The 26200-nt window shown below is 37.3% G+C and overlaps 1 protein-coding gene across 4 annotated transcripts in view; it reads left to right on the top strand.

Moving 5' to 3' along the window:
- Window positions 1-26200, top strand: part of LOC125267621 (regulator of G-protein signaling 3-like) — a 51456-nt gene that overhangs the window by 5476 nt on the left and 19780 nt on the right. For 2 of the 4 annotated variants that reach the window (XM_048189435.1, XM_048189433.1), the window contains exons 4-17: window positions 863-913; window positions 3416-3474; window positions 3839-3933; window positions 4262-4330; window positions 4641-4701; window positions 6461-6551; window positions 8164-8231; window positions 14262-14343; window positions 17301-17406; window positions 17895-18264; window positions 18352-18400; window positions 18896-19146; window positions 20575-20658; window positions 22539-22650. In XM_048189435.1, the coding sequence (XP_048045392.1) occupies window positions 863-913; window positions 3416-3474; window positions 3839-3933; window positions 4262-4330; window positions 4641-4701; window positions 6461-6551; window positions 8164-8231; window positions 14262-14343; window positions 17301-17406; window positions 17895-18264; window positions 18352-18400; window positions 18896-19146; window positions 20575-20658; window positions 22539-22650 (1548 nt within the window). Of the gene's footprint in view, window positions 1-862; window positions 914-3415; window positions 3475-3838; window positions 3934-4261; window positions 4331-4640; window positions 4702-6460; window positions 6552-8163; window positions 8232-10060; window positions 10259-14261; window positions 14344-17300; window positions 17407-17894; window positions 18265-18351; window positions 18401-18895; window positions 19147-20574; window positions 20659-22538; window positions 22651-26200 lie in introns of those variants that run through there. The other 2 variants (XM_048189434.1, XM_048189436.1) reach the window with 2 other exon arrangements.

Here is a 26200-nt window from a genome sequence, read left to right as displayed (position 1 = left end):
TAATTTACTAGATTTCTGACAATTCATGTGTGATGCATGCGATTTGGGACATTTTTAAAATCAGTCATCAGTAAAATCAGTGGTTTTACTATAGCATGGATAGCCAGAAGGCACAGAAAGTGAGACTGAGCTGTTTAAGACAGTGGCAGAGATCATCTTTTCTTTTACAAACTCATGGTGAGTCTTTATTGAGCTGCTGTGTGTGTTGACAAATTGTCAGATGCTTCAATAACATTTCAAAAATGCGTAAAGTGTTACCTTCAGTTTTAATTGTAGTACAAAATATCCTAAGATTATACCCATCTGAAATTGCCTTACTTTTACAGATTAACTGTTTTAATTTCTACTTTAATATATTTTAAAATATAACACTCAGTCAATTTGTGGACCTCTTTAAGTCCTTCGCGGACCCCCAATGGTCTATGGATCACAGTTTGAGAACCACTGATCTAGCTGAAAAGACTTTGTTTTGTTTGACTGCGCATTATACAGTGCTGTGGCAGAAAATGAATTCATACCTGTGAATTCATGACAGGTTTTCAGGTCCACATGCGCATATGTTTTCATGAAAACAAATTAATTTAAAAGTTATTTCCGTGGTATCCACAGTCATGGAAACAGATATTTATATTGTAATAATATTTCACAATATTACATTTTTTTTGATCAAATCCTTTATTTATCCTTTATAGCCTCGGTGAGCATAAGGGACTTCTTCAACAACATAAAATTTACTGACCCCAAACTTTTGAACGGTTATTTATTTATTATTTTATTATTATTTTTTTATTTATTGGAAAAGTCAAAAAGTCATTATCATTATGCTGTGTCTGTGTATAATTTTTTTTCCTACTGACCACAGGTCAAATCAAACTGACAGTTACTGCAGGAAGCGGGTGGCTCTATGTTCAAAGTAAGCATCATTGTGAACAGATTTTGTACTTTGTACTTTTGAAGTTTAACAGTTTGTTTGTTCAAAATAAGATAGCTTCTCATACGTTAGAAATGTTATTAAAACGGTTGTGCTTGCACTTATTTCATACAGGAAACTTTCATTCATACATTCATAATTAGTGTTGGAGAAAGTTACTTTTAAAAGTAATGCATTACAATATTGCATTACTCCCTAAAAAAGTAACTAATTGTGTTACTTGGTTACTTTTTATGGAAAGCAATGCATTTTACGTTACTTTTTCTCATCTGGGCTGGGTTTGCTTGTTTGTTTTTTAATAACAAAAAAGTTCTATTTTTGGCACATGCCCTTTCACATCAAAAGTGAAATGAATAAGCTTCAGGCTAAAGGAAATGTAAATTCACATCTCTACTGTAGATGGCACAGCTCAAACAAACCTTTCAGTTGGGAATGTTGGGATATTTTTAAATTTGAATAAAATGAAAACAAAAAGTCTTTCAAATCACATGAGCCAATATTTTATCCACATTATGTAGAACATAGATAACATAGCAAATGTTTAAATTTTACAATTTTATCGACTAAATGAGCTCATTTCAAATTTGATGCCTGCTACAGGTCTCAAAAAAGGTGGCACGGGGGCAACAAATGGCTGAAAAGCAAGAAATTTTGAAAAGATTCAGCTGGGAGAACATCTAGCAACTAATTAAGTTAATTGACAACATGTCTGTAACATGATTAGCTATAAAAGGGATGTCTTAGAGAGGCAGAGTCTCTCAGAAGTAAAGATGGGCAGAGGCTCTCCAATCTGTGAAAGAGTGCATAAAAAGAGTGTGGAAAACAATTTTCCTCAACGTCAAATTGCAAAGGCTTTGCAAATCTCATCATCTACAGTGCATAACATCATCAAAAGATTCCGAGAAACTGGAGAAATCTCTATGCGTCAGGGACAAGGCCGAAGACCTTTACTGGATGCCCATGGTCTTCGGGCCCTCAGACGACACTGCATCACTCATCGGCATGATTGTGTCAATGACATTACTAAACGGGCCCAGGAAAACTTCCAGAAACCACTGTCAGTAAACACAATCCACTGTGCCATCTGCAGATGCCAACTAAAGCTTTATCATGCGAAAAGGAAGCCATATGTGAACATTGTCCAGAAGCGCCGTTGTGTCCTGTGGGCCAAGGCTAATTTAAAATGGACTGTTTCAAAGTGGAAAAGCGTTCTGTGTTCAGACGAGTCCAAATTGGACATTCTTGTTGGAAATCATGGACGCCGTGTCCTCTGGGCTAAAGAGGAGGGAGACCTTTCAGTGTGTTATCAGCATTCAGTTCAAAAGCCAGCATCTCTGATGGTATGGGGGTGCATAAGTGCATACGGTATGGGCAGCTTGCATGTTTTGGAAGGCACTATGAATGCTGAAAGGTATATAAAGGTTTTAGAGTAACATATGCTCCCCTCCAGATGACGTCTATGTCAGGGAAGTCCTTGTGTATTTCAGCAGGACAATGCAAAACCACATACTGCAGCTATTACAACAGCATGGCTTCGTCATAGAAGAGTCCAGGTGCTGAATTGGCCTGTCTGCAGTCCAGATCTTTCACCTATAGAGAACATTTGGCATCATTAAACGAAAAATATGTCAAAGACGACCACAAACTCTTCAGCAGCTGGAAACCTATATCAGGCAAAAATGTGACCAAATTCCAACACCAAAACTCCAGAAACTCATAACCTCAATGCCCAGACGTCTTCAAACTGTTTTGAAAAGAAGAGGAGATGCTACACCACGGTAAACATGCCCCTGTCCCAACTATTTTGAGACCTGTAGCAGGCATCAAATTTGAAATAAGCTTATTTTGTGCATAAAATTGTAAAATTTCTTAGTTTAAATTTAAAAAATGACCCACATTTCCTGAATTCGGGTTGTAGAAGAATAGGATGCAGAAGAAAGTTCAATACTTTTGCTTCAGCAATCAATCAATCAATCAATCAATAAAAATGTGATTTTTAAATAAAGTCATTTTTGTTTATTAATATGGTTGAATTGGATCATTGAAGGTCAGTAGCAAAGACACTGGTTAATAAAGTGAGATTAAATACATAAAGTATGATTTTGTAATTTAACATATTTAATTATTGCAGGTTTGCATTTCATAGTTTTATTCATATTGAAAAATAATCAGTTTTGTGCAATTGAGATGAGTAAATGCCTGCTCACATTTAGTCTAGATCTAGAATAACCACGTTTATGCAGTGCACACACTTTTTGAAAAAGTAACTCAGATATTTTTTTTTTGTTGTAAATTTAACAGTAATGCATTATTTTACTTGTTAGTTGAAAAAGTAATCTGATTACATAACTTGCATTACTTGTAATGCATTACCCCCAACACCGTTCATATTTAAGTAAATGAAAATTTAATTACTTAAACAGAATTCATTTAATTACTTGGACAGAATTTTTTCCTCATGGTATCATATTTTGTTCTTCACAGTTTTAGAGGCCAGAGGACTCATGGGAAGAGAGTACAGACCATGTGACTCATATGTAAAGGTGGGCATTTTGACATTTGCAACCTGGGTTTTGTGCAGGCCATATTTTGACTGACACATATGACTGCAAGCTTTATAAAATCAATCAGCAGAGAGATAGCAGTAACTTTTCCGGTCACTGTTGGTGATGATGTGCTATTATTTTTGTCATTATTTGTCACATAATCCTCTGTGGATGTCTGCCCTTGAAATGAACCCATTTTCATGTCAGCCTAAGCAGGTTTCAGGCATGAGAAAGCATCAGTTGTGTTGGCAGCTGTCCACTCAATTCCTGATTCAAGTGTTGATTGATTTTCCCTCTGAATATGATGAATATATCCGCTAGCAATGTTAAATCAGTGCATTTAATAGTTTATTTATTCCAGATAAGCATTGCTCCAGATGTTGACCACAGCAAGCGATGGAAGACCAGGACCGTTCTAGACTGCAAGAGTCCTGTTTTCAACGAGACGTTTATGTTGTGAGTGATTCTTTTGGAGTTTTATTGTTCACTACAGACAGAGCACTTGTAATATTGTGTTTAAAAAGAAGAAGTGGAAGAGTGTTGTTTTATATTATAATAGAAAATTGTATGTTAGACCTCATGTGCTCTCTAACACCTTGTCTGACAGGCTCTATATCTCAATCAGTCTTTTCAACAGAGACTTTAGGGCTGGGTCTCCTGGCTCTCTTTTGTTAGCTGAAAAAAGGCTGTCTTTTTCAAGTCTTTGGAGGAGAAGGCCATTGTGTTTTTGGATGAAGCTGGACATTGATGGATGAGCTTTTGAAGTGTTGCATTTATGTTGCAGAGATGTGGATGAAGTCGATCAGAAGAAGAGGTTGTTGTTAACAGTGTGGAATCGCAATCGAACTTCCAGGTAGAACTTCACCCTTTTTCACTCATGTTGATTTTGTTCATGAATACAGTTGTACATAAAGGGTAGTTATATGTGTACCAAATACAATTGTTCTAGTATGTATAGTATATTTTATCTTCATGCTGCAAAAGACACTGTACCACTGTTCACAAAATCAATGTTATTGGCTGTTTTTTCTACACCAGCTGTGTCACAGGGCAGTGAACTTAGTCTAAGTGGGGTCAATTGATATAAATATCATTGTGACGTTTTCAGGAGTTTGAATTCCCACCTGTTGTTGTGTTTTAGAGTGTTTGATTTTTGCCCACAGGCGCAGTGACTTCCTGGGCTGTATGAGTTTTGGTGTCCACTCCCTCATCACGTCATCTAAGGTAAATATCCTGTTGTGAAGGCAAAATTTCACACTCACTTCAGCAGCATTTTTTTTTTTTTCTCGACATTTCGGCAAAAAGCCTTTGCCAAGGTACAATGCTGAAGTGAGTGTACAGTTATATTTTGCCTTTATGAAGTTTCTATCTCTAACTTGCACCTCCAAAAAGGTGTGCGTTTGCTCCAATGCATTGTTAAAGGAAAATCCTGTTGTTAAAGGTGCTGCATGTAAGTTTTTGACTGTACTAAAGCATAAAAATACAATAATATGTTTGCAGATATTTATTAGTTCACATACTCGTTTCTCTGAAAACCATTGCTACAGCCAGTTATTTAATTTTGAAATTTGCGTTCTGTGTCGGAATTTCTGTTTTTGTTTCCGTCTGTATTAGACCCCACGTTGCCAATTTACCCAATAGTATTTCGCCGCCCCTGGTTGCCAGTTGGCGGAAAACACATGCAGCGAATTGCAGCCATGGAAGCCAGTGAACAAACTGGGTCAGAGATCGCAGATTCTACCCAACCTAAAAAGCCTCAGCATCCATCTAAAAATCTCTATGAACGGGAGCATATTAAAACGCGATATCAACTCATCATAAATCAATAAATCAACTAATTATCTTACAGTGTGTAAGTCTCCTCGCCTTCCAATGTCAATTGAGCTCGCTCCTGTTGCGTCTTCAAACTGGCAACCCACAAGAGCGTTGAGTCTGAGGAGGAGGGGGCGGGGCAAACAATATTATGAATTTGGACTGCAGTACCCATTTCAACCACTAGCTGTCATTCTTACATAGAGCACCTTTAACACTCAGCGATTTTACCCTGCAGCGCTTTGAAAGTCATTTGAATTTTTCAAATGACTTTTATTCTTATCAATATGACCGAACATTGATTCACACTTTAAGAGGTTACAGAGGCAACAATTTACAGTAGTAGTAGTACAATGATTATTGCTTTTTCTTGTTTAAGTAATGTACGTAAAAGTACAAAAGCCTATATATAAACCGTTCAAAAGTTTTTTTTTTATTATTTCAATTTAAAATGACTTTCATTATAAATGTCACTGTCACTTTTGACCTAATTAATGCCGAATATCCAAAAACCTAACATGTTCTTTCATTGTAACACCACTTAGTTTTAAAATTTATATTTGTCTCGAGAAATGTTCCTCTTTATTTCATTCTCCTCTTGTCAAAGCATTTTCACCACACCATCGTCTAATTACATGGTGGGGGAAGCGGCGCCGGGACTGCTCATTGAGGCTTGAAAAATGACCTACAATTACCAAGAGCAGCATACTGCAAACAAGCTGGCATAGTGACTTTGTTCTGCATGCTTCCCTGCACGAACAAACAAGAAATATCCCATCTGAGATCCCTTTTCCTTTACATTATGTCCCATTGTCAAATTCAAGAGTGTTATACTCATGTGTTAAGACAGTAAATCCTTTCTCGGAGGGTGATATTTTGGGAAAAATTAGATCAAGCCCGATGGATGTTTTATATAACACAATGCCATCTGGCTAAGCGGGAGAGTAAAATGGGCATCAGCTGTTTACAGCTACAGAGGTCTCAAAATCCACACACAGACACACGACAGAGCACTGCAGACAACCACAGGGCCTGATTTTAATACTGCCCCTATGAGGGATGCATTAACAATTCAACAGATATTACGATTATGAAACCTTGCGAAGGAAAGAGCATCTTCTTCCCATGGCTTTCTGTGTGTAATTGTATTTTTCACATTTTCTGTTGAAAGGAGATCAGAGGTTGGTATTATCTCCTGGGAGAGGAGCTGGGCAGGAGCAAACATCTGAAAGTGGCCTCACGTCGTATCAGACAGACTGCTGGTAAGATTAAATGCCATTTCTTTCTTTTTTTCTTTTTTTTTTTAATTATGATTTTTTTTTTGCAGCTGGATCATAGCCACTCTCTGATAGCCTTTAGCAGTAAAGATGAACAAATTCCACATGACAGTTTTTCCTCAGCAACAGCAGATCAGGCGATAACAGATATTCTTGATATTGTTACAAGCAAACAAGCTCATTGCAGTGGAAGTTAGTTTTGTATCCAAATCCCTACAAGTCTACATGGAATTTTCATGTTTTACGTCTCACCAGATGCCATGTTAAATTAACAAGCATTCTATATTCTATTTTTTTCATGTTTAGTTTTTTAAGTAATTTTAGTACTTCAATTTAAACTTTAATTTCAGTTAGTTGCCAAGGCAAGAATTTTTACGTTTAAACAACAGCCGATAACAGAGGAAAGTATTTTTAAAGACTTACGCTAAGCTAACAGCTGTAACGGCTAATGACGCTGGTGCTGTCTGTAGTCAAAGGAGTTTTTCAGCCAAATCAGAGATGTGACTCCATCAGCTTGGAATAAATGCTGCTCTGCACACTAATGTGACTGACAGTAGAAATATGAGGAGGACGTGCTTTTGGATATGACAGATATTCTTGACATTGCTACAACCAAGCAAGTGAAAGTTACTTTTGTATCTAAATGGAAATTTGCATGTGTTGCTTCTCACCAAACGCTATGTTAAATTAACAAGCTTTGCCTGTACTTCTTGGAGGGGTATAGAGGGCTCGGTGTTGAAACGTACAGCATCCCTGTGGAGAGCCGTAACAAAGAGGCAGGGGCCGGCTGGGCTGACACACTGTGTGAACTGTGATGAGCCACGGGAATTAGAAGTGAATTAAAAGGCTAAAGCAACATAGTGTGTCTAAGTCAGTTTAAATCCACTTTAGAGATCTTCTCTCCCTCCCGCCGCCACTCCGTAGTGAACTTTGCAATGAAAAATACATGTCAAATTTAATGCAAAGTCATTTTTTGTCCATCGCCTGTAAGAGATCATCTTAATTATTGCTCACAAAATTAGCGATTTTGCTCTTGGGGTGTGGACGGAATGACACGTGTGCCGCCAGAGAAATTCAGATGAGATTAAGTTTGATTAGAGAGAGGGAGAGGTATAGGAGGAGAGAGATCAAGACAGAGAGAGAGAGAGAGAGAGAGAAGGGGGGCTTGAGTCAAGGCACTGGGCTGACTTTAATAGAGAGAGCCAGCTGTATTGTGTCCCTCTTGAATGCTGTTTCCATGAAGAATGTTTAAAAAGACATTGCTTCCTGGGAGCGTAATCTCTATGGTTACAAAGTGGGGGAGCCTGTCGCTGGATGTTTGGGTGGGGGTGACGCTTTTAGGGGAGTAGATTTCTTTCTCTCTCTCTCTCTGTTCTGGGGCAGTCAGCTCTGTGTCAAAGGGATTCAGGTTGAGTTCATCTCTCATGGTGTAGACACACTCACTTTCAGCTGAAGCCTGCAGACAGCATTGACTGGATTCTGCTGTCCTTTCTCTGAACAAGTTCTGGAGTAGAGAGATTTCTACCCAGGGCTAAGATGTACTCAAAGAGCAGTCTGTCAGGCTGGGACTCGTGGGACTCTCTTGTGTATTTTTCAGAAGCTGCTACATCCAACTATGAAGCTGGACCCGAGACCACAGGTCCAGAGAACATGCAGTCATTTACAGTAAGTGGAATTCATAAAATGAAATTAGAATTTTTTATTTAATTTCAAATGTTTATTTTTTGTAATCTTGCATTTTTAACTTAAAAATTGATGTAGCGTCTAAATTAATTCATTTGTAATTAAATACAAAATGTGTGAAATAAATAAACCCAATGTTACACCAAAATAATAATAATAATTTTAGGGTTCAGTTCAGGTAGAAATAACTCCTTCACTTTTTACAGTGTAGAGTGTCATTTAGGATTTATGGATTCTTACATTTTATATGTTGTTGGAATTTTAAATGTTGTGTAGTTTGTATGAAAAAAAAAGGTTGAAAAATATTGTAGATCCTAACAGGTAATGCTTCATAAATATTCTTTAGTAGATAAAGACAAGTGTGAAATTTTAGTATGGAATTTGGAATATCACAGTTTTCAGTTTTACAATTTTATTAGGTTTTTTTTTTTTAATTATTAGGATTTTTTAGTGCCTCTATAACAAACATGAGTTTAGATCTACACAGGCCTTTGAAATGTGTTTTAAACTGTGTTATTTTAATTATTTTATATACTTTTATAGTATTTATGAATATTTTGAATTAGCTTTTATTTTTATATTTTCTGTTTTATGTGCATGTGTCATTTTAATTAGTTTTTTAGCATTTCTATTTACTTTTTATTTTCAGCTTTATAAATTTTAGCACTTCTCTCTCTCTCTCTATATATATATATATCTTTATTTTATTATTTAATTATTCTTTATATACTTTTTTTTTTATTTTAGTTAACAAAAATACTGGTTTTTAACATAATTCCTCTGCCATTGCTGGCTTGTTAGGAGTAAATAGCTTTGGCTATAGTGTTAGAAACTATTATTGAAGATTTATGCTAAGCTAACAACTGTAAGAGCTAGCGATGCTGCATGTAGTCAAAAGAGTGTTTTAGCCATCGTAGCCATCAGAAATGTGACTCCATCAGCTTGGGAATACAAGCTGCTCTGTGGTGCGTGCTAATGTGACGGACAGTAGAAATATGAGGAGGTTTGTGGATGTGCTTTTGGATATGTGCGACACACATACTTGCGCATTAAACCCTCCCATCCACTTTAGCGAGCAACTTTTCCCAGGACTGTTCTCCGCCCGCTCTGTTCTCCTCAGACAAAGCTGGGAAACGGGAAAAGCCAACAAAGTGGCTGCAATAGGAAGCCCAATCCCGCACAGTGTTTATGATTTATCCCTGTTTGAATCCCGTTCCACTGACACTCTCGCTGGTTCCCTGAATTTTTATGTGGAGGCCGGTCAAATACTAAGCTAATCATTCTTCCATTTCCTTCCTCTCTTCCCGAAAATCCATTTTTCAGATTTCGTTGTTGACCTTCCAGGGACTTCTGATTTGTGATGACTGGTTTTAACTTGAAAATCAGTAACAGGGTTATGCAAGAGATAAACAATCTATGGGTTATGGTGGTTTGGTGAAATGATTGTGTTGGTTTTGCACAGATCCTGCTTGAGTGTATATCGGAATAATGCATTTCGGAAATTTCAACACTGTTTTCGTGAATCTAGGTGTTGTGCAAGGGCTGGATGTCCTCCATGTCTGTCAGCCTATGCTTGTCCAGCTTCTCATTACACAAACATCGTACGCACTTTAATGTTTCTGGCTCATAATGAATGTTTGTGTTTACACTAAATCAAGCCTATCTGAGTGAGCTCCATCTCATTGCGCAGAGAGAGTGAGTTTAGCCACTACTGTTGAGAGCTACTCAGGAAACATGTTGGCTTATCGAGTGCAGACATACTGCCTGGCCACTGGCTGGGGGGGTGGAAGGTGGTTTCCTGTCATTCTTCTGCTCAGAGCAGTTCCCATGAGTGGGCATGCATAGCCGCACTAGAGCGACAGCGAAGGGAAGCAGCATCACCTGTGTGACTTTACTTTTATTTAAGATACAGAAAAGAGCGCTGTAGATGTAGGTGGATGTATATGCGGTGAGCGATGCATACAATCCACGGTCTTTGCCGGCTCTGCATCGAACGAAACTTGCCACAGGTTTGTTCTTTTGTTTTTTTTTCCTACATTGGTTGTAGTGTTATTGAAACTGGTATTGAACAGTTATGGCATGTTCGGTCTCGGATAGTTGCGTTGCGTAGTTGCGTTTTTCTTTTTTCTTTTTTTTTTTTTTAGTTCAGAGTGTGGTGGTGTAGCCTAATGTTTAAAGATCCAGGCTGGTTGAAGGCTTGAACTTCGCGATGAGCTTTCACGACTGGCAAGGCACTTAACTCCAGGTTGCTCTGGATTGGCACTGTCTTTGGATAAAAGCATCAGCTAAAGTAGTAGTAAGAGTTCAAACCTTTCCAGTATTTCTTATAGGTTGAACCTTGAGAATGATGAGGGTAAACAGATTTGGTTTGCTGTGCGTAATGGAAACGCTCAAGCACAAGATGCATCTTGAGCTCTCCCCGGACAGACAACTTAATCAATGAAAGTTAATCAATATATGGTAGAAATATTAGAAATAAAAATGGGCTTGGGGTCAAAGAGGGATGCCGGATGAGAAGTCACATGAGTGAGGTAAGTAGCCGCTTATATATCTTTGTGCTCTGATTGATAGGACTAGATGAATAGAGTGACCAGATTTTTAAGTCAAGGGGTGGAGAGTGTCTCTGTGATTTTTTTGGAGGTGCCCATTCATGCTTGTCTGTAATAATGATAGGAATAACAATGTTACAAAAGCTTTATTTAACTGAAATGAGAAAAAAAATGTCTGAAATGTCTTTGCATTTGGTTCATTCAAAAGAAAACTAAATAAAACAGGATGAAGGTGACTAAAACTAAAAACATGCTAACAGTATTGTAATGCATCAACTATAAATGCATTACAAAACTGTTAGCATGTTTTAACCATCTTCTTAGTCACCTTCATCCTGTTTTATTTAGTTTTCTTTTGAATGAACCAAATGCAAAGAACATAAAATAAATAACAAATGTATTTGTACATTTTTTAACACAAAATGATCATACATCTATATTAAGTCATGAAACTAATATAATATAATATAATATAATATAATATAATATAATATAATATAATATAATATAATATAATATAATTAATATAATATAAAAATAATATAATAACAAATGTATCTGTAAATTTTGACATTTACATGCAAATTTAAAGAAAAAATAAATTTAATAAATTTAGCATTGGAATCATAAATCTTAAAACAATAAATCATTATAAAACCATAAATTAATTCACAATACAATATTAACCAAATGAATTTCAGGAAAATGATCTGAAAGACTTAAAGGGTTAGTTCACCCAAAAATGAAAATTCTGTCATTTATTACTTACCCTCATGCCGTTCCACACCCGTAAGACCTTCGTTAATCTTCAGAACACAAATTAAGATATTTTAGTTGAAATCCGATGGCTCCGTGAGGCCTCCATAGGGAGCAATGGACACATCCTCTCTCAAGATCCATAAAATTACTAAAAACATATTTAAATCAGTTCATGTGAGTTCAGTGGTTCAATATTAATATTATAAAGCAACGAGAATATTTTTGGAGTGCCAAAAAAAACTAAATAACGACTTATTTAGTGATGGCCGATTTCAAAACAATGCTTCAGGAAGCATCGGAGCACAGATGAATCAGTGTGTCGAATCTGCTGTTCGGAGCGCCAAAGTCACATGATTTCAGCCGTTGGCAGTTTGACACATGATCTGAATCATGATTCGATACACTGATTCATTTATGCTCCGATGCTTCATGAAGCAGTGTTTTGAAATCGGCCATCAATAAATAAGTCGTTATTTTGTTTTTTGGCGCTCCAAAAATATTCTCGTCGCTTTATAATATTAATATTGAACCACTGTACTCACATGAACCGATTACCTTTATGGATCTTGAGAGAGGAAGTGTCCATTGCTCCCTATGGAGGCCTCACGGAGCTATCGGATTTCAACTAAAATATATTAATTTGTGTTCCGAAGAGTAACGAAGGTCTTACGGGTGTGGAACGGCATGAGGGTAATTAATAAATGACAGAATTTTCATTTTTGGGTGAACTAACCCTTTAAGATGAAAAGATCAGCAAATCAATTTTCCTTATTGAGAGCCACAAGCAGTACCAAATGGTATAGCTAGAACATTGAGGGTACTTAGTCAGTGATCTTAACAGCCAAAACCAGGACATATTTACTTTGTGTGTGTGTGTGTGTGTGTGTGTGTGTGTGTGTGTGTGTGTGTGTGTGTGTGTGTGTGTGTGTGTGTGTGTGTAAATTGTTGGGAAACTGGGACAATACCTCTTGAAATCAGGTTATCTGCTCACCCTCTTGAACTTTTGCTTAAAACTTCATTTAATGATGGACAGAACATTTCTGCTCATCATCTTAATCTGGATTATGGCGTAATATATGAATATTCTCATTACAAGAGCTAGTCTTCATTCAGTAATGCCAGTACTTTGACTACACCGATCACACAGGTGAGTATCATTTTTATTGTGTCATTGAACTTGAACAACAAACAGGAACGGTGGAAAAGGGAAACTGTTTCAGTGGAGTTTGATGTGGATAATTATTTCATCACAGCAATTAATGGGGCTTGTAACGAGGGCAACCACGTCGACCCAGAGGAGAAAAGAGGAACGGCAGTGAAAGTCCTAAAGCTGTCATCACTTTTTCTCTTTTTATTCTCTCTCCCTCCCTAAACAAGCCTCTTTGTTGTTGTGCGGTCAATGTCATGTTAAATGTGAGACGCCCCCCTCCCCTTCAACATTTCCTATTTAGTTTGGCTCCAGGTTTTGTTGACATTTTGAACTTCTACTGTCCAAATATTCTGTCTCTGCTGTTTGTCAGTGCCATGGCAGTTTTCTCCCCCCGTCATTTCCTTTTCTTGCCAGGGAAAAAGAAAAGCCCCCTGATCACCCAGCAACCCTGACTAATTTCTCAGCTTGTAGTTTTTAATATCCCTGACTCTTTGGTGCTGTGGCATTTCAGTCTTCATGCTGATGGGGTACAGTGGCGCTCCGGGGGGGATGTTTGTTTCGGACACACACACAGACACACACACACACACACACACACACACACACACACACACACACACACACACACACACACACACTCAGACACACTCTCTGACCCGGCTACTGTGGGGCCTTAAACTGTACTCTTACTGTGGATGGTTTTTCTTCCTGAATGTTCTGTAAAGGTTGAGGTCACTTTCATTTCAGTCCGTTTAAAAGACGTATTGCTAGGGGTATTTTCTTTTTCTTTTTTTTCTTTTCTTTTCAGGAATGCTATATATTAATGACTTTCATTTAACAGGATTTGAAAGTGAAGCCCAACTTTTGAGTCATGGCTCCAGTATTTTTCTTGTGTTAATATACACTACTGTTTAAAAAATTTGGGTTGGTAAGATTTTTTAAACATTTTTCATTGAAAAATAAGTGTCTTATGCTCACAAAGTCTGCATTTATTTGATCAAAAAATACAATAAAACATTCATATTCATAAATTTGGATATATTTTAAAATGTAATTTATTCCTGTGATGGCAGAGCTGTTCAGTGTTTAGTACTCAAGAAAAATTATTATTAATATTATTATTATCAATGTTGAAAACAGTTTTGCTGCTTAATATTTTGGTGGAAACCACAATACTTTTTTCAGGATTCTTTGTTGAATAAAAGTTCAAAAGCACAGCATTTATTTGAAATAGAAATCTTGGTAACACTTTATTTTACAGTGCCGTAGTTACACATTACATGTACTTACTATAGTAATAACAGTAAATTATTCATAATTACAAGTATCTAACCCTAAACCAAACCCTAACCCTAACTGTAACTCTATAGTAAGTAAATGTAGTTAAAGTAATAATACTCAGTACTTATTTGAGTAAGTTTTTGAGTCATGGCTTCAGTATTTTTCTTGTGTTAATATACACTACTGTTTAAAAAATTTGGGTTGGTAAGATTTTTTTAAACATTTAAACAAACAAACAAAAAAAAAAAAGTAAATGTATGTTCTCTTTCACAGGTGACTATTTTGAGAGGAAAAGATGGTTTTGGCTTCACCATCTGCTCTGACTCACCTGTACGGGTCCAGGCTGTTGATCCAGGTAATTTTAAACACTCAATATATATCAATATCAATATAATTTTTCAGATTTTCCTCATAAATAGTCTCAAATTGTTATAAAATTGTACCCAGAGTAAAATTTGTAATGGTCAAAAGTTACTTGTTCATAGTGCAGGAGACTTTATGGGATTCTTTGTTTCATTTGAGTATCAACTTTGTCTCAATTGTCCCTCCTTAAATTCCTTATGATAAGTAATCATAGGACATAGTACTAATCAAGGTACTTAAAGGTGAAATATGTAGGAATTTTGCTGCGCAATATCCAAAAACCACTAGACCAGTGTTATATATTTTGTTCACTTGAGTACTTACAATATCCCAAATGTTTGCAACTATTTGTAAATCGTGAGAAAATTGCAATTTTAACCAAGGCTCCGGGACGTGTGAGGAGTCGCCTGTCAATGGCATCATATCCGCGTTACCCTCGGTTTCCGGTTTTATTTTGTAGAAACCATGGAAACACCAAAGACGCTTTAATATTTACATGCAAGGGAACAACTGTTTTGATATACTTATAGATAGAAAATTAATTATTGTTATATAGCTCAACACTTTTAGTCTTATTGTTTAAATCTAATTTTCTTAATTTTTTGCGAGTACCATGCTTTACCATGCCTCAGAGAAAAACACTATTTTGTGAAGTAGCTAACATAGCATAATCAGATGCAGCTTTATTTTTAGTAACAATAATACTGCATTTTCTCCATCATACAATACGTTTTATAAAATCGATCTAGCTTACTGCAGTGTGCAACAGTGTCTCACAGCAGCCACCGAACGAACGCACAGACATTATAATCATTTTCAACACACTCAAATGTCTCTAATATGATAAACAGAGCTGTGTTACCTCCATAGACTGTAAAAAAATATGGACGTAGTGTCTGTGATGTCACCCGTAGATTTCTGAAGAGCATTTTTGAAGCGAAAATGAGGCCGCTGCCATCTTAGCAGTGTGTCACTGGACGTCACTCCCAGATAACAGAAAATGGGCAAAGACATGGTTGGAACTGAGGTGCCTGGTTACTGAAACCACGCCCGCCTAGCTCGACGTGATCATGTTAGCAGGCTAAAGAAGCTATCTATCTAAGATACTATCTTAAAGATTAATAAAGATAACAAGTTATCATTTGAACATTCTAAAGGTTTACTGTCAATCTACGGTGTCTTTTTTATGATATAGATGCTGCAGCACCAGTAGTTGTAATTTGTGTCGGGTGTGCAAATAACAACATGAAAAATCAAACGGGACTTCATACTTTTATAATGAAATAGTGATCGCGAGATAAATCCAGTCCGTGGCACTTGGGTAAAATGTCCATGAGTGTCCATTGAAAAACAAATCCATGAAATATTGATATATTATCCATTGTTTGCATCACATTTCTTCTGAATGATCACTCTCCATCATCGTTCTTCAAGAAATTATGCAATCTGAGCAGCGTTTATGTTGTATAACTGTATATGATCGTATCTAACAAACAAATGAGCCTGTGTCCAAAGTATAATTTTTCAAAATAGTCCAGCAGTTTTAGTTATAATATCCAAGGAGTGCCGTCCGAGTTTTATATCCTCCTGCTATTGTCATTATAGTAAATCTCAGGAACAAAACTTTTAGCCAATGCCATGTGCACGCATGCACATGTACACAGACGCACATCAGTCTCGAGTCTCGAGCCATATTATTTTATAATTGTATATATTATTATTTTAAAATTCTATAAAATAATCCCCCAAAAAAACACAAACACGCCAGACATGCCAAATTCAGCGGCTGGAATTAGCTGAGATAAAGTGACGGCTCACAGACAGCAGCCGCAATCCACCTGTCACTCAAGTGAACACACCCTTAATTATACAGAACTTAAAGGCTTAATATAATTTAAACGGATGAGTTATAAAAAAATTCTCCATTCACCCCCCTCAGAGTTGTCATGAAGGGCAAAATTAGCTGTATAGACCAAAACCACAATTTGATCCAGGCTGTAAACATGTTTTTGTCTGCTGTAAAGTTGGCCGTTTTAACATGGGACTCAATGAGATTCTGCTCTCTTTTGGAGCCTGTCCCTAGCGGCCAGTCGATGAATTGCAGTTTAAGTCACTTCTGTATTGGCTTCAAGAGAAACTGGGGGAGGTTGCTGCTTGGTTACTTCATACTCATGACCGGAAAAGCAGAAGCGGTGCCGGCAACTGTGGCATAATAAAAATTCCGCTGCTTGCGGCATGTTGCGCAGTCACTCCAGCGGCCTTGTTCAGCTCCCACAACACTCGATCCCGCTCTACTTCATACTACAGTAATGTTAATAGTCGCATCCATGAACGTGATTTCTGCCCGAGTCCTATCCCAATTCTTTTCCACCGGCCGTTGAGGTGAAAACCACATGTCCCAAGATTCAGATTCAGAAAATATTACATATTGCACCTTTAAATACCATGGTATTAACACACTCTCAGAAAAGGTGCATATTAGTGCCTTAAGGGTACATAATACTACATAATACTAAGGAACGAATATGCACCTTTTAGGGCTAGATAAAGTACAAAGTTGACCTTTTAAGGGTACTGCCCCACTGACAAGCTCTAGTACATCTAAATATACAATTTTGTTTCTGACAGTAAATAGCACATTGCTAATTAAAAAAAAAAAAAAAAAAAAAAATTTGGACATCTTTGTGGAATATATTGAGAAAAGTTTGAGTTCATAATGAAATATTTGACTGATGAATTGAATTCTTTGGTATTTTTGTAAATCTCAGAATAGTTTAAAACATTGTAGATCTGTGTAATTTTTTAAAAATTTGCTCTGCATTTCATCTCATTGCTTTCTAGGAGGAAAAAAGACATTGAAGAGATGTCATTTGTCAATTTCTTTTTTCATGAGCATACTTTATTTAACTGTGAGTAATTATCTCGATTGTCTTTGTCTGTTTTGTTTAGGTGGTCCAGCTCACCAGGCAGGTTTACAGCAACTGGACACATTATTGCAGCTGAACGGCCAGCCAGTTGAACACTGGAAGTGTGTGGACCTGGCTCATGCCATCAGGTGTGTAGGGATGTTTTTGGTGATCATTTTGTAGTCACATGTTTCACAACTCTTTTCTTAATCACTTCTGGTAATTTAATGGTAATAGTTTAATGAGGTAACATGGGCTTAGTGGAATTAGTAATAACATAGTGGAAGTTAAGTTAGAACATTCTGTCATCATTTACTTACCCTCATGTCATTAAAAACCTCTATGACATTCTTCCTTCTGTGAAACACAAAAGAAAATATTTTGAAGAATGTTGGTAACCGAACAGTTTCAGTTCCCATTGACTTCTATTGCACGGACAAAAAAAAAAAAAAAATACAACCATTCTTCAAAATATCATCTTTTATGTTCCACAGAAGAACGAAAGTCAAACATGTTTGGAATTACATGAGGGTGAATAAATGATGACAGAATTTTCATTTTTGGGTGGACTATCTCTTTAATGGTTCTTTTGAAATCCATTTATGCCTTATTGTTAAAATGATCTTCCTTCCTGCAGGAATTGTCGAAATGAGATCACAGTGGTGGTGTGGAGGACAGTGCCTATTATGAAACCTTATTACGAGGGGCTTATCCACAGACCTTCCTACAAACCCTCCGGATTTGATTCTCTCTCTTCAACTGCAAAAACACAAAACAAAACCCCACCGTTACTCTCCCGACCCACCAATCACAAACAGGGTCGTCGTAAAAAAGGAAGTGGTCCTGATAACGCAGGAAATGGAGTAGGAGAGTCATTGTGGTCTTGGACTGGAAAGCGTGAAGAAAATGACTACAAAACACGCACCCAGACCCTCAAAGGTACACGTGTGACATCATCAAACGGCGACAACTACATCATCCTCTCCCCTGTGAGCCCTGGAAACCAGGTTGGAATCTGAAAAAAAGTGAATTCGTATTCATTCTGACTGATGGCTGGGGTAATATGTCACTTTTGTGAATGTTTTATGTTGCAGATACTGCAGCCAGTGTATTCTGATTCCAATGGCACACTGGGAACTCTAGGTAAGACAGCCCATGCAAAGGTTTTTTGTTTATGTTGAACTTGTTTAGGTAAAGATCTGATGATGGCTGGTCTCAGATCAGTTTGAAATCTGAAATTGCTGCATAAGCTCTTTAAGAAAGAAGCATAAAAATTCATTATGAGCCCCTTAGTACTACAAATTACTGTGGTGGTATGACAGATGGCAATACCATCAGGCAATATTGACATGGTAGTGAATGATTAACATATTCATACATATTCATAGTTTGGGGGCAGTAAGATTTTCTTTTCTTTTCTCTTTTCTTTTTTTTCTCTTGTTTTTCAAAAGAAATTAATACTTTTAAGTTGCATGCATTAAATTAATATGAATTGATAGAAATTAAATACATTGAGACATTGACAGTAAAGACATAATAAAGACATTTATAATGTTTCAAAAAAATCTGGTACATTTTGAAAACATACATTTTGGTACTTTTTGTAAGTGTTTAATAATATTTCTTGTTAACTCATAGGAAGAATCTATCAGACTAGCAGAGGACTGCAGCAGAGCCCAGACTACCTGCAGGATGGGGGGCTGCACGCACAAGCCACCTTATGCAGGTCTATGAGAAGTAAAACCACTGCAGTGCCTCCCTCATCCTACAGACAGAGCTTTGCCAACTACCAGAACTGCACCATTGTTCAGTCCCACCTGCCTCACTCAAACTATGGCACATATGTCAGTCTGGCCCCTAAGATTCTCATCTTCCCTGTTTTTGTTCAGGTACATTCAGTATCTTCCAGGTTTTTTAGGCAATCTTTATCTATGGTTTATTTTATTTAATCTCTGTTATATTTAATTGTGCAGAGTTAAAAGGTCAGCAGTTTATGTTAAGGAGCGTATGCTATTATATGACTGTATCCCTACCAATAATGAACAATGGCTCATTAATTGAAATGGGTAATTGACAGATTTTTGGTAGACAAAGAGAATTTGTTCATAAACCATCAAAGTTTTTTTGGTTAAAATCTGAATGTATAAGGTACTTTTGCATATGAATTTCTATATATTACATGTGTTTTCTCAATTATTACGAGGTCATGAAAATGTTTAAAACAAAAATGTTGCTTGAAATTTAGTTGGAGTATAATATGTCAGCGTCAGCTACCTGCACTCATATATGGGCTGACTTAAAGGAATAGTTCACCCAAAAATGAAAATTCCATCATCATTTACTCACCCTCACATTGTTCCAAACCTGTATGATGTTCTTTCCTCTGCTGAACACAGAATAAAATATTTTGAAGAATGTGGGTAACCAAACAGTTGACTGTAGCCATTGACTTCCATAGTATTTTTTCCATATTATGGAAGTCAATAGCTACCGTCAACTGTTTGGTTACCCACATTCTTCAAAATATCTTCTGTTTAGCACAAGAAAGAAAAACATACAGGTTGGGAACAATGTGAGGGTGAGTAAATGATAACAGAATAATTTTTGGGAGAACTATCCCTTTAATGGCTGATGTGCTTTTATTATATTTTATTTGGGGCCCTGTCCCAAAACGCACACTTGATGTGCATTTGCGATCTTGTGGTCGCCGTGTACGCGTCATTTAAGTCCACAAAACGGTAGGGTGTCCAATTTTTCATTTTAGGTTTTAGAAGGGTGTCTCTTTGCAGCCAATATGCGCCATCTATGTGCACTTTTGCCAAGCCCGAAAGCTCCACAGCAGACTTCTACCCAATAGTCAAAGGTCTTATCCCAAATGGCACCCTAAACACTTGTGATCTTTCTATGAGTCAGCAGTTTCGTAACGCTGCTTTGACTGTTGGGAAGAAGTCTACTAAGGAGCTCGCTTCAGCACGGTCTTGGCAAAAGTGCGGATCAAGGGCGCATATTGACCACAAAGGGAGCACCCTTCTGAAACCTAAAATGACAAATGGGACACCCTACGGTCTCATGGACTTAATGGACATGCGCATACTTCAGCCATGTTAAGTCCACAAAGCTGAAAGTGCATATGAAGTGTGCCATTTGGGACATGGCCAAAGTGGCATTCGGTCACAAAAGTGTGGACTCACGGGGGCTTAGGGTTACATTTGGGACAGGGCCTGGGATGTGTTGTGCTAACATACACCCTTGTGCAAATGACATGACTGACATGATGCGAATATTGAGGCTGTAATGAGTGTTTAATTGTATTGCAGCCACTGGACCTGTGCAGCCCTGAGAGAGTCCTGATGTTGTCAGAGGAAATGATCCTTCATGACAGTAAACACGTAGCTCTTAAGGTAACGCCACTAACTGTCACTCTCCCCAAAGGAAAATGTATTACTCAGAGGTTGCTCTTTTATGAATCAGGGGACTTAAGAGAGTTTTCTGTTAGATTTAATGATTGAATGAACAAATTAATTTATAACTAATGAGACAATTATTGACATACACTATGAGTGTAGAGCCATAAAAATAATATAAATGTCACAGCCCATTTCTTTTTTCTTCAGAATTTAATGAGAAATGTTTAAGTTCCTATTGAGATTCATGACCTTTGATTGTAGACTGGCAAATCTGAGAAAAATTTGTGAGACTGTTGAGATCTCTTTTGAGATAAGAACTAAGGTCTTTTTCTCAGTAGAAACATCTGAAGCAAGCACAATTTTCCATTTGCTCTCCATTTAATGACATTGCTTTGTTGGAGAATGAGTTGAGATATTAAAAGGAATAGGCTAGTTTTTCCAAAAATGAACATTGTCACTATTTGTAATATAGTTTTCTATCTACCATGGAACATAAAAAGAGAACTATAGCAGAATGTCCCTGCTGCTCTTTTCCATACATTAAAAGGGAATGAGGGGAATATGTTGGGAAAAGTACTGTAAAATGTCTTCCATTACGCTATGTGATGGCTGTATGAGGGAGACATTTAATATTTTATAACTGGGGAATCTGTCAACATTCATTGCAGACCATTGTCATGTATAAAACATGTAAAAATTTTTGCATTTAGTTTAACATTTATTGACTCGGTTTCTTTAGCAAGACCTTGATCAGGTTCCAGAAATATAGCTTGAGATATACTGTCTAAAATGTTCTGTCTTGCGATTACGATTCTTGTAATGTCTTGTTTGTGAGCTCTGAAGGTGACCTAGAACTGGTGTCCCGTTTCAGGAGAATTGACTATTTTGCTTGGTCAGATTTGAGCTTGTTCTCATGATACCTCTCTAAAAGCTTGCTAGTTCAGAGACCCCAGTGTTTTCTCAAGCTAGACGAAACACTACCTTTTAAATTAGATCCATTTCAATGAACGATCGTTTGGGAACTACAGGAATATTTGTCTCGTTGACAGTAATGCCAGACACAAAATATGTGCTTCACATAATGTGGAAGCAGATACCTTGATCTGAGATTTCTTTCTGCTGCAGCTTTAAAGGAAACCTGCAGTTTGTGAATAACGTGACCTCGGCTTCCTCAGCATGAGCAATATTGTGCAAAGATAAATCTCAGAGTGCCACTACTGGCCTCTAAAACCGACTTTGTATCTATAGCAATTCCCTTTGAGTGTCTGTCACATCCTTTGTGCTTTCTCGCAGGGCCCCCGTCTGCATGCCAGCTGACCTCAATTTTGCCTAGAGACCTGTTTGAGTAATGCAGTCAAGAGTTTCTAAAGATCAGAGTGTTTAAGAAGGATGAGCTGTACATCACTAAACACATTCCTCCAGTGTCCTAGAACTAGAGTGTGTGTATTTGACTGTGATTTAGATCAGCTGCTTTTATTAAGCTGGCCTAATTCCAATCCTGGGCAGTGGGTGCCATGAGAGGCAGCGCAGTGCAACCAGCCTGCTGCTTTCTGTGTGGGAATCAGAGCTTTTCCCTTTCCTAATAACCTTAACTTGACTTTACTTGATTTATTGTAACTTTAACGAGTGTTATAATTATTAAATAATATTATTTAAACTATTGAGTAAAGGAGTTGATTCTTGGTGTAATTCTGCATCTGCTCTCTATTTTAAATTAGCGCTATAAATAATTAAGACTGAGTCTCCTGTTTTCCATTATAAAGAATTATCTTTGTCTTCACGTGGCCAGATGCTGAGTGAGAGTGGCACAAGAAGGTCAGGCGTGGATGTTTCAGTGCGGTGCAACTCACTGTTGTCTGTATCGCCCCCTATAGGCTACAATATTCATCTACACAGACCTGATGCTGTTGACCAGGGAAGATGAACCGGGCCGATGTAATGTACTACAGAGTCCACTCTACCTCCATCAGATACAGCTGCAGGACGGTACGCACTACAATTCTGACTTAACTCTGTGGAGAAGATAAATATTGCAATCATATTTTTTTTTTGGCCTGCTTTGATAAGTGTTTTTGCAAGCACAGTATATTGTGTTATTCTTTTTATTGTGTATGGTTGAAAATAGTGTATACATATTATTAAGTGATACAGTGCTCAAAAGTAAGTATTTTTTTTCTGCTGACTCAGTTGAGCCAGTAGTTTAGATTTTTACTTGATTTTTAATTTCTGAATGACCTCAACACAAAAAATCTACATATTAATGTGCATCATAAAATATATCTATTTATATGTTTATGTACAATTTCTAAAACACTACAAATGATTTATTAGGCTTTTAATTATATAATTACTAAAGTACCACTCTATAAAAACTATAAATCATTCAACAAATAAAAAAATAGACACATTTTTTGGAAAAAATATGGGATATGGTGCAAATCATGACTGGTTGGTTTGGTTCTTATCCATCACAAATTATTCTAGTGTTTTTGACATATATTTCATATATGTCATATTTAAATCATCAGAATTCAGATCAACAATGTTTAACACATCACAGAAAGTCAAATGTTTTTGAAAATCAAAAGTTTGCACGGAACATAAATCAATATGATCAACAAACATAATATGTAGTGACATTGCAGCACTGGCCTGTTTCAATTGTCAACTGCTCTGAAAATCTCACATTGGCACTGGGCTATCCAGCTTTTATTGTTGTTGAGCCCTGCAATGTGTTACTGCGTTTTAGAGTGAAAGCAAAGGTAATTCTAGTGCCTGGTTTACATCTGGTTAAGATAAACATTCTGAAGTGAACTAAATGTTATAGGTTCAAAAGTTGAACTTAAGGCAGGTTATCTATCTATCTATCTATCCATCTATCCATCCATCCATCCATCCATCCATCCATCCATCCATCCATCCATCCATCCATGTATATCCATCTCTCTGACTGTCTGTCTGTCTCAATCATTCAGTCTATCTGTATATAATATCTCCGGGTTGATTGTTTAGAGTAGAGGGGATGTTAAGGAGGTCCACCCTGTGTTATTTGTGACTGTGTGTTAGTAGCAATAGTCAGGAAGGAGGCGTCAAGACTGTGGGAATGAGTATGTGTGTGTGATGAGAGCACAACTCTCCTCTCTCTATGTGTCTGCTGGGAACAATGGCCATGTCTCCGGTATGGCCCATTATAGGCAGGGTGGGCGGGACAGTGTATTCTTTACCTTCCTGAGAACAGAAATACTGCAGCATGTGGCACAGAGGGCATTTCTATCTTCAACCTTTATTTGACATCTTGGTTTCTGAAATAGACATGCGTTTATATGCCTCTGACAAATGCCTTTGTCCTTTTGGATATGAAATGAAAGCCACTTTACAGTCAAGTCCATTATTGGAACAGACAGGCAAAAATATTTAGAGAGGGGCCAAATTAATATCACAATATTACAATTTTTCTAAATTGATTTGACACATTTCTCCAAACTCAGATCACTGTTCTCAAAACAGTTAACACAGTGATCTGAACACTTTGTAATTGTCCTAAACAGATTGTATGTTTTCATTCATTTCACACAAATTGCAAATCATGTGAATCATTTTCTCAAAACTTAATACATCCAACCAAAACTTTAATAATTCAGGAAAAAAAGCTTTTTTAATGGCTTTACACAATTCACAAACATTTATATAGCATTTGTCCAAACACAATAAGCAAAACTCTATATTATCAAATACACTTGGTATGTTTTCAGTTGGCTCCAAAATTATAACTGCTTGTTTAATAATACACACACAGGAAATTCTGTTTTCCTATCTGTTTATGCATTTATCACAGCTGCATAATGTAACAGGAAAAGTATGAAAGGGAAAGTAAACAAAGAGCAAGAAAAGAATAAGAATATGCAAGAGAAGAGGAAAATATTGAGGTGTAAGCGTAAAAGTGTTGGTGTGGGTAGAGGAAGGGGTGTAATGAGAAGGAAAGGAAGAGTGGAACAGATAGAGGGAGATCATATGAGGAGAGAGGAGGATGTAAAAAAGGAGGAAAGGAAAAGAAATGGGTGGAGAGCATTAGTGTAGTGGTGTTTTATTTATAAGAACTTCAAAATAAAATACATTGGCATATTTTTATGTTTGAATATAAATCTAAATTTTTTTTTATAAATATATAGTTTTAAAGCAGTTGAGATAATTGAACATTTTTGCACAGCAATTTGTATATTCTCAAATGTCAGTGTGGCTCAACTACAAATATGGCTGCTTTATATGAATTGATAAGGTAGTAACATTAAGCCTGATAATGCAACATCCAGAGAAAATCAATAGATCATTGTGGCAGAGTGTAAAGGTTTGTAGATCTCTCTCATATACGGATAAAAACTGCTAATTTCAAGTATAGGTAGATTGGTACACTTTCCATGTCAGGTGGTACAATGATACAATATTATATATATATATATATATATTCATACATAGACAATATGGCTGTAGTTTTGATGTTAGTATTTACTTTTAATAAATGCATTAATAGAGAAAACACAGTGTTTTATTTTGCAATAAAGTTGAACTGTTTGACAAAGGTAAGAATGTGTTTAGATCACTGTGTTAACTGTTTTGAGAGTAGTTACATTACTTTGGAGAAATGTGTCAAATCGATTGAGAAAAACTGTAATGTCAATATGTAAAATGTGTTCCCTTTCAGTCGGTCACGTTCGACGTACGTCAGTAGTGACCGACGAATTGGGATATCGCTTAGAGAGCCCTATCATCTTCGTGTAAACTAAAACAAGCCAATGGAATTGGCGTGCGATATTTGCATAATGCGCACCGCCCCCGACAGGTGTATATAAATAGGAAGCGGATGCAATCGCACTCTGTCTTTCGCTTCGGAGCCATTTACTGGTGTCCTGTTTAGAAGACTCCTTTCTTCGTTTGTTTTCGTTCTAAAACATTGCCTCAGAAGAGGATTACAGCGAGCTTTCAGTGCTGGTGAGAGGGCACGTTCAGCGAGGTCGCGAGTGTCCGAGGAGCTGAGCTATAAGCTCTAAAACTGCTGTTTTCACAGCAACACAAAGTGTTTGTGTGTAGCGATTTGGGCCGGTTCCTCGGTGTGTCAGGGAGTGGTGTACCTGACACATTGCGTCGCTCCCTGGGTGCTTCAGCACGAGTGAGTTGACTTCCCCTTCTAAAAGAGCTTTACAGACGAACCCTGACAGTATGTCATTTCGTCTGTGCGTTACTGGGTGCGGTCGTTCCCTGGTCCCTGCTGATGGGCACAATCGCTGCATCTCGTGTTTGGGCGTTCAGCACGCTGAAGCAGCTTTTGTGGATGGTTCATGTTCCCATTGCGGGAACATGACCATCGCGGTGCTGAGGTCGAGGCTCTCCTTCCTGAAGTCTCAGGAAGCGGGGGTCCCCTCTCCTATGCCGCGTACGACCGTTTTTTCCGGCCCCGGGAACCGGAATGACGGTACGGCGCTGTATAGGGAGGGCGACCTGAGGATAACGGTCAGGGCTCCCCCGCCGAGCGGTAACGCTC

The sequence above is a fragment of the Megalobrama amblycephala genome, linkage group LG4 (assembly GCF_018812025.1).
Source record: "Megalobrama amblycephala isolate DHTTF-2021 linkage group LG4, ASM1881202v1, whole genome shotgun sequence".
Classification (NCBI taxonomy): domain Eukaryota; kingdom Metazoa; phylum Chordata; class Actinopteri; order Cypriniformes; family Xenocyprididae; genus Megalobrama; species Megalobrama amblycephala.
This window is presented reverse-complemented; position numbering and strand designations above follow the sequence as displayed.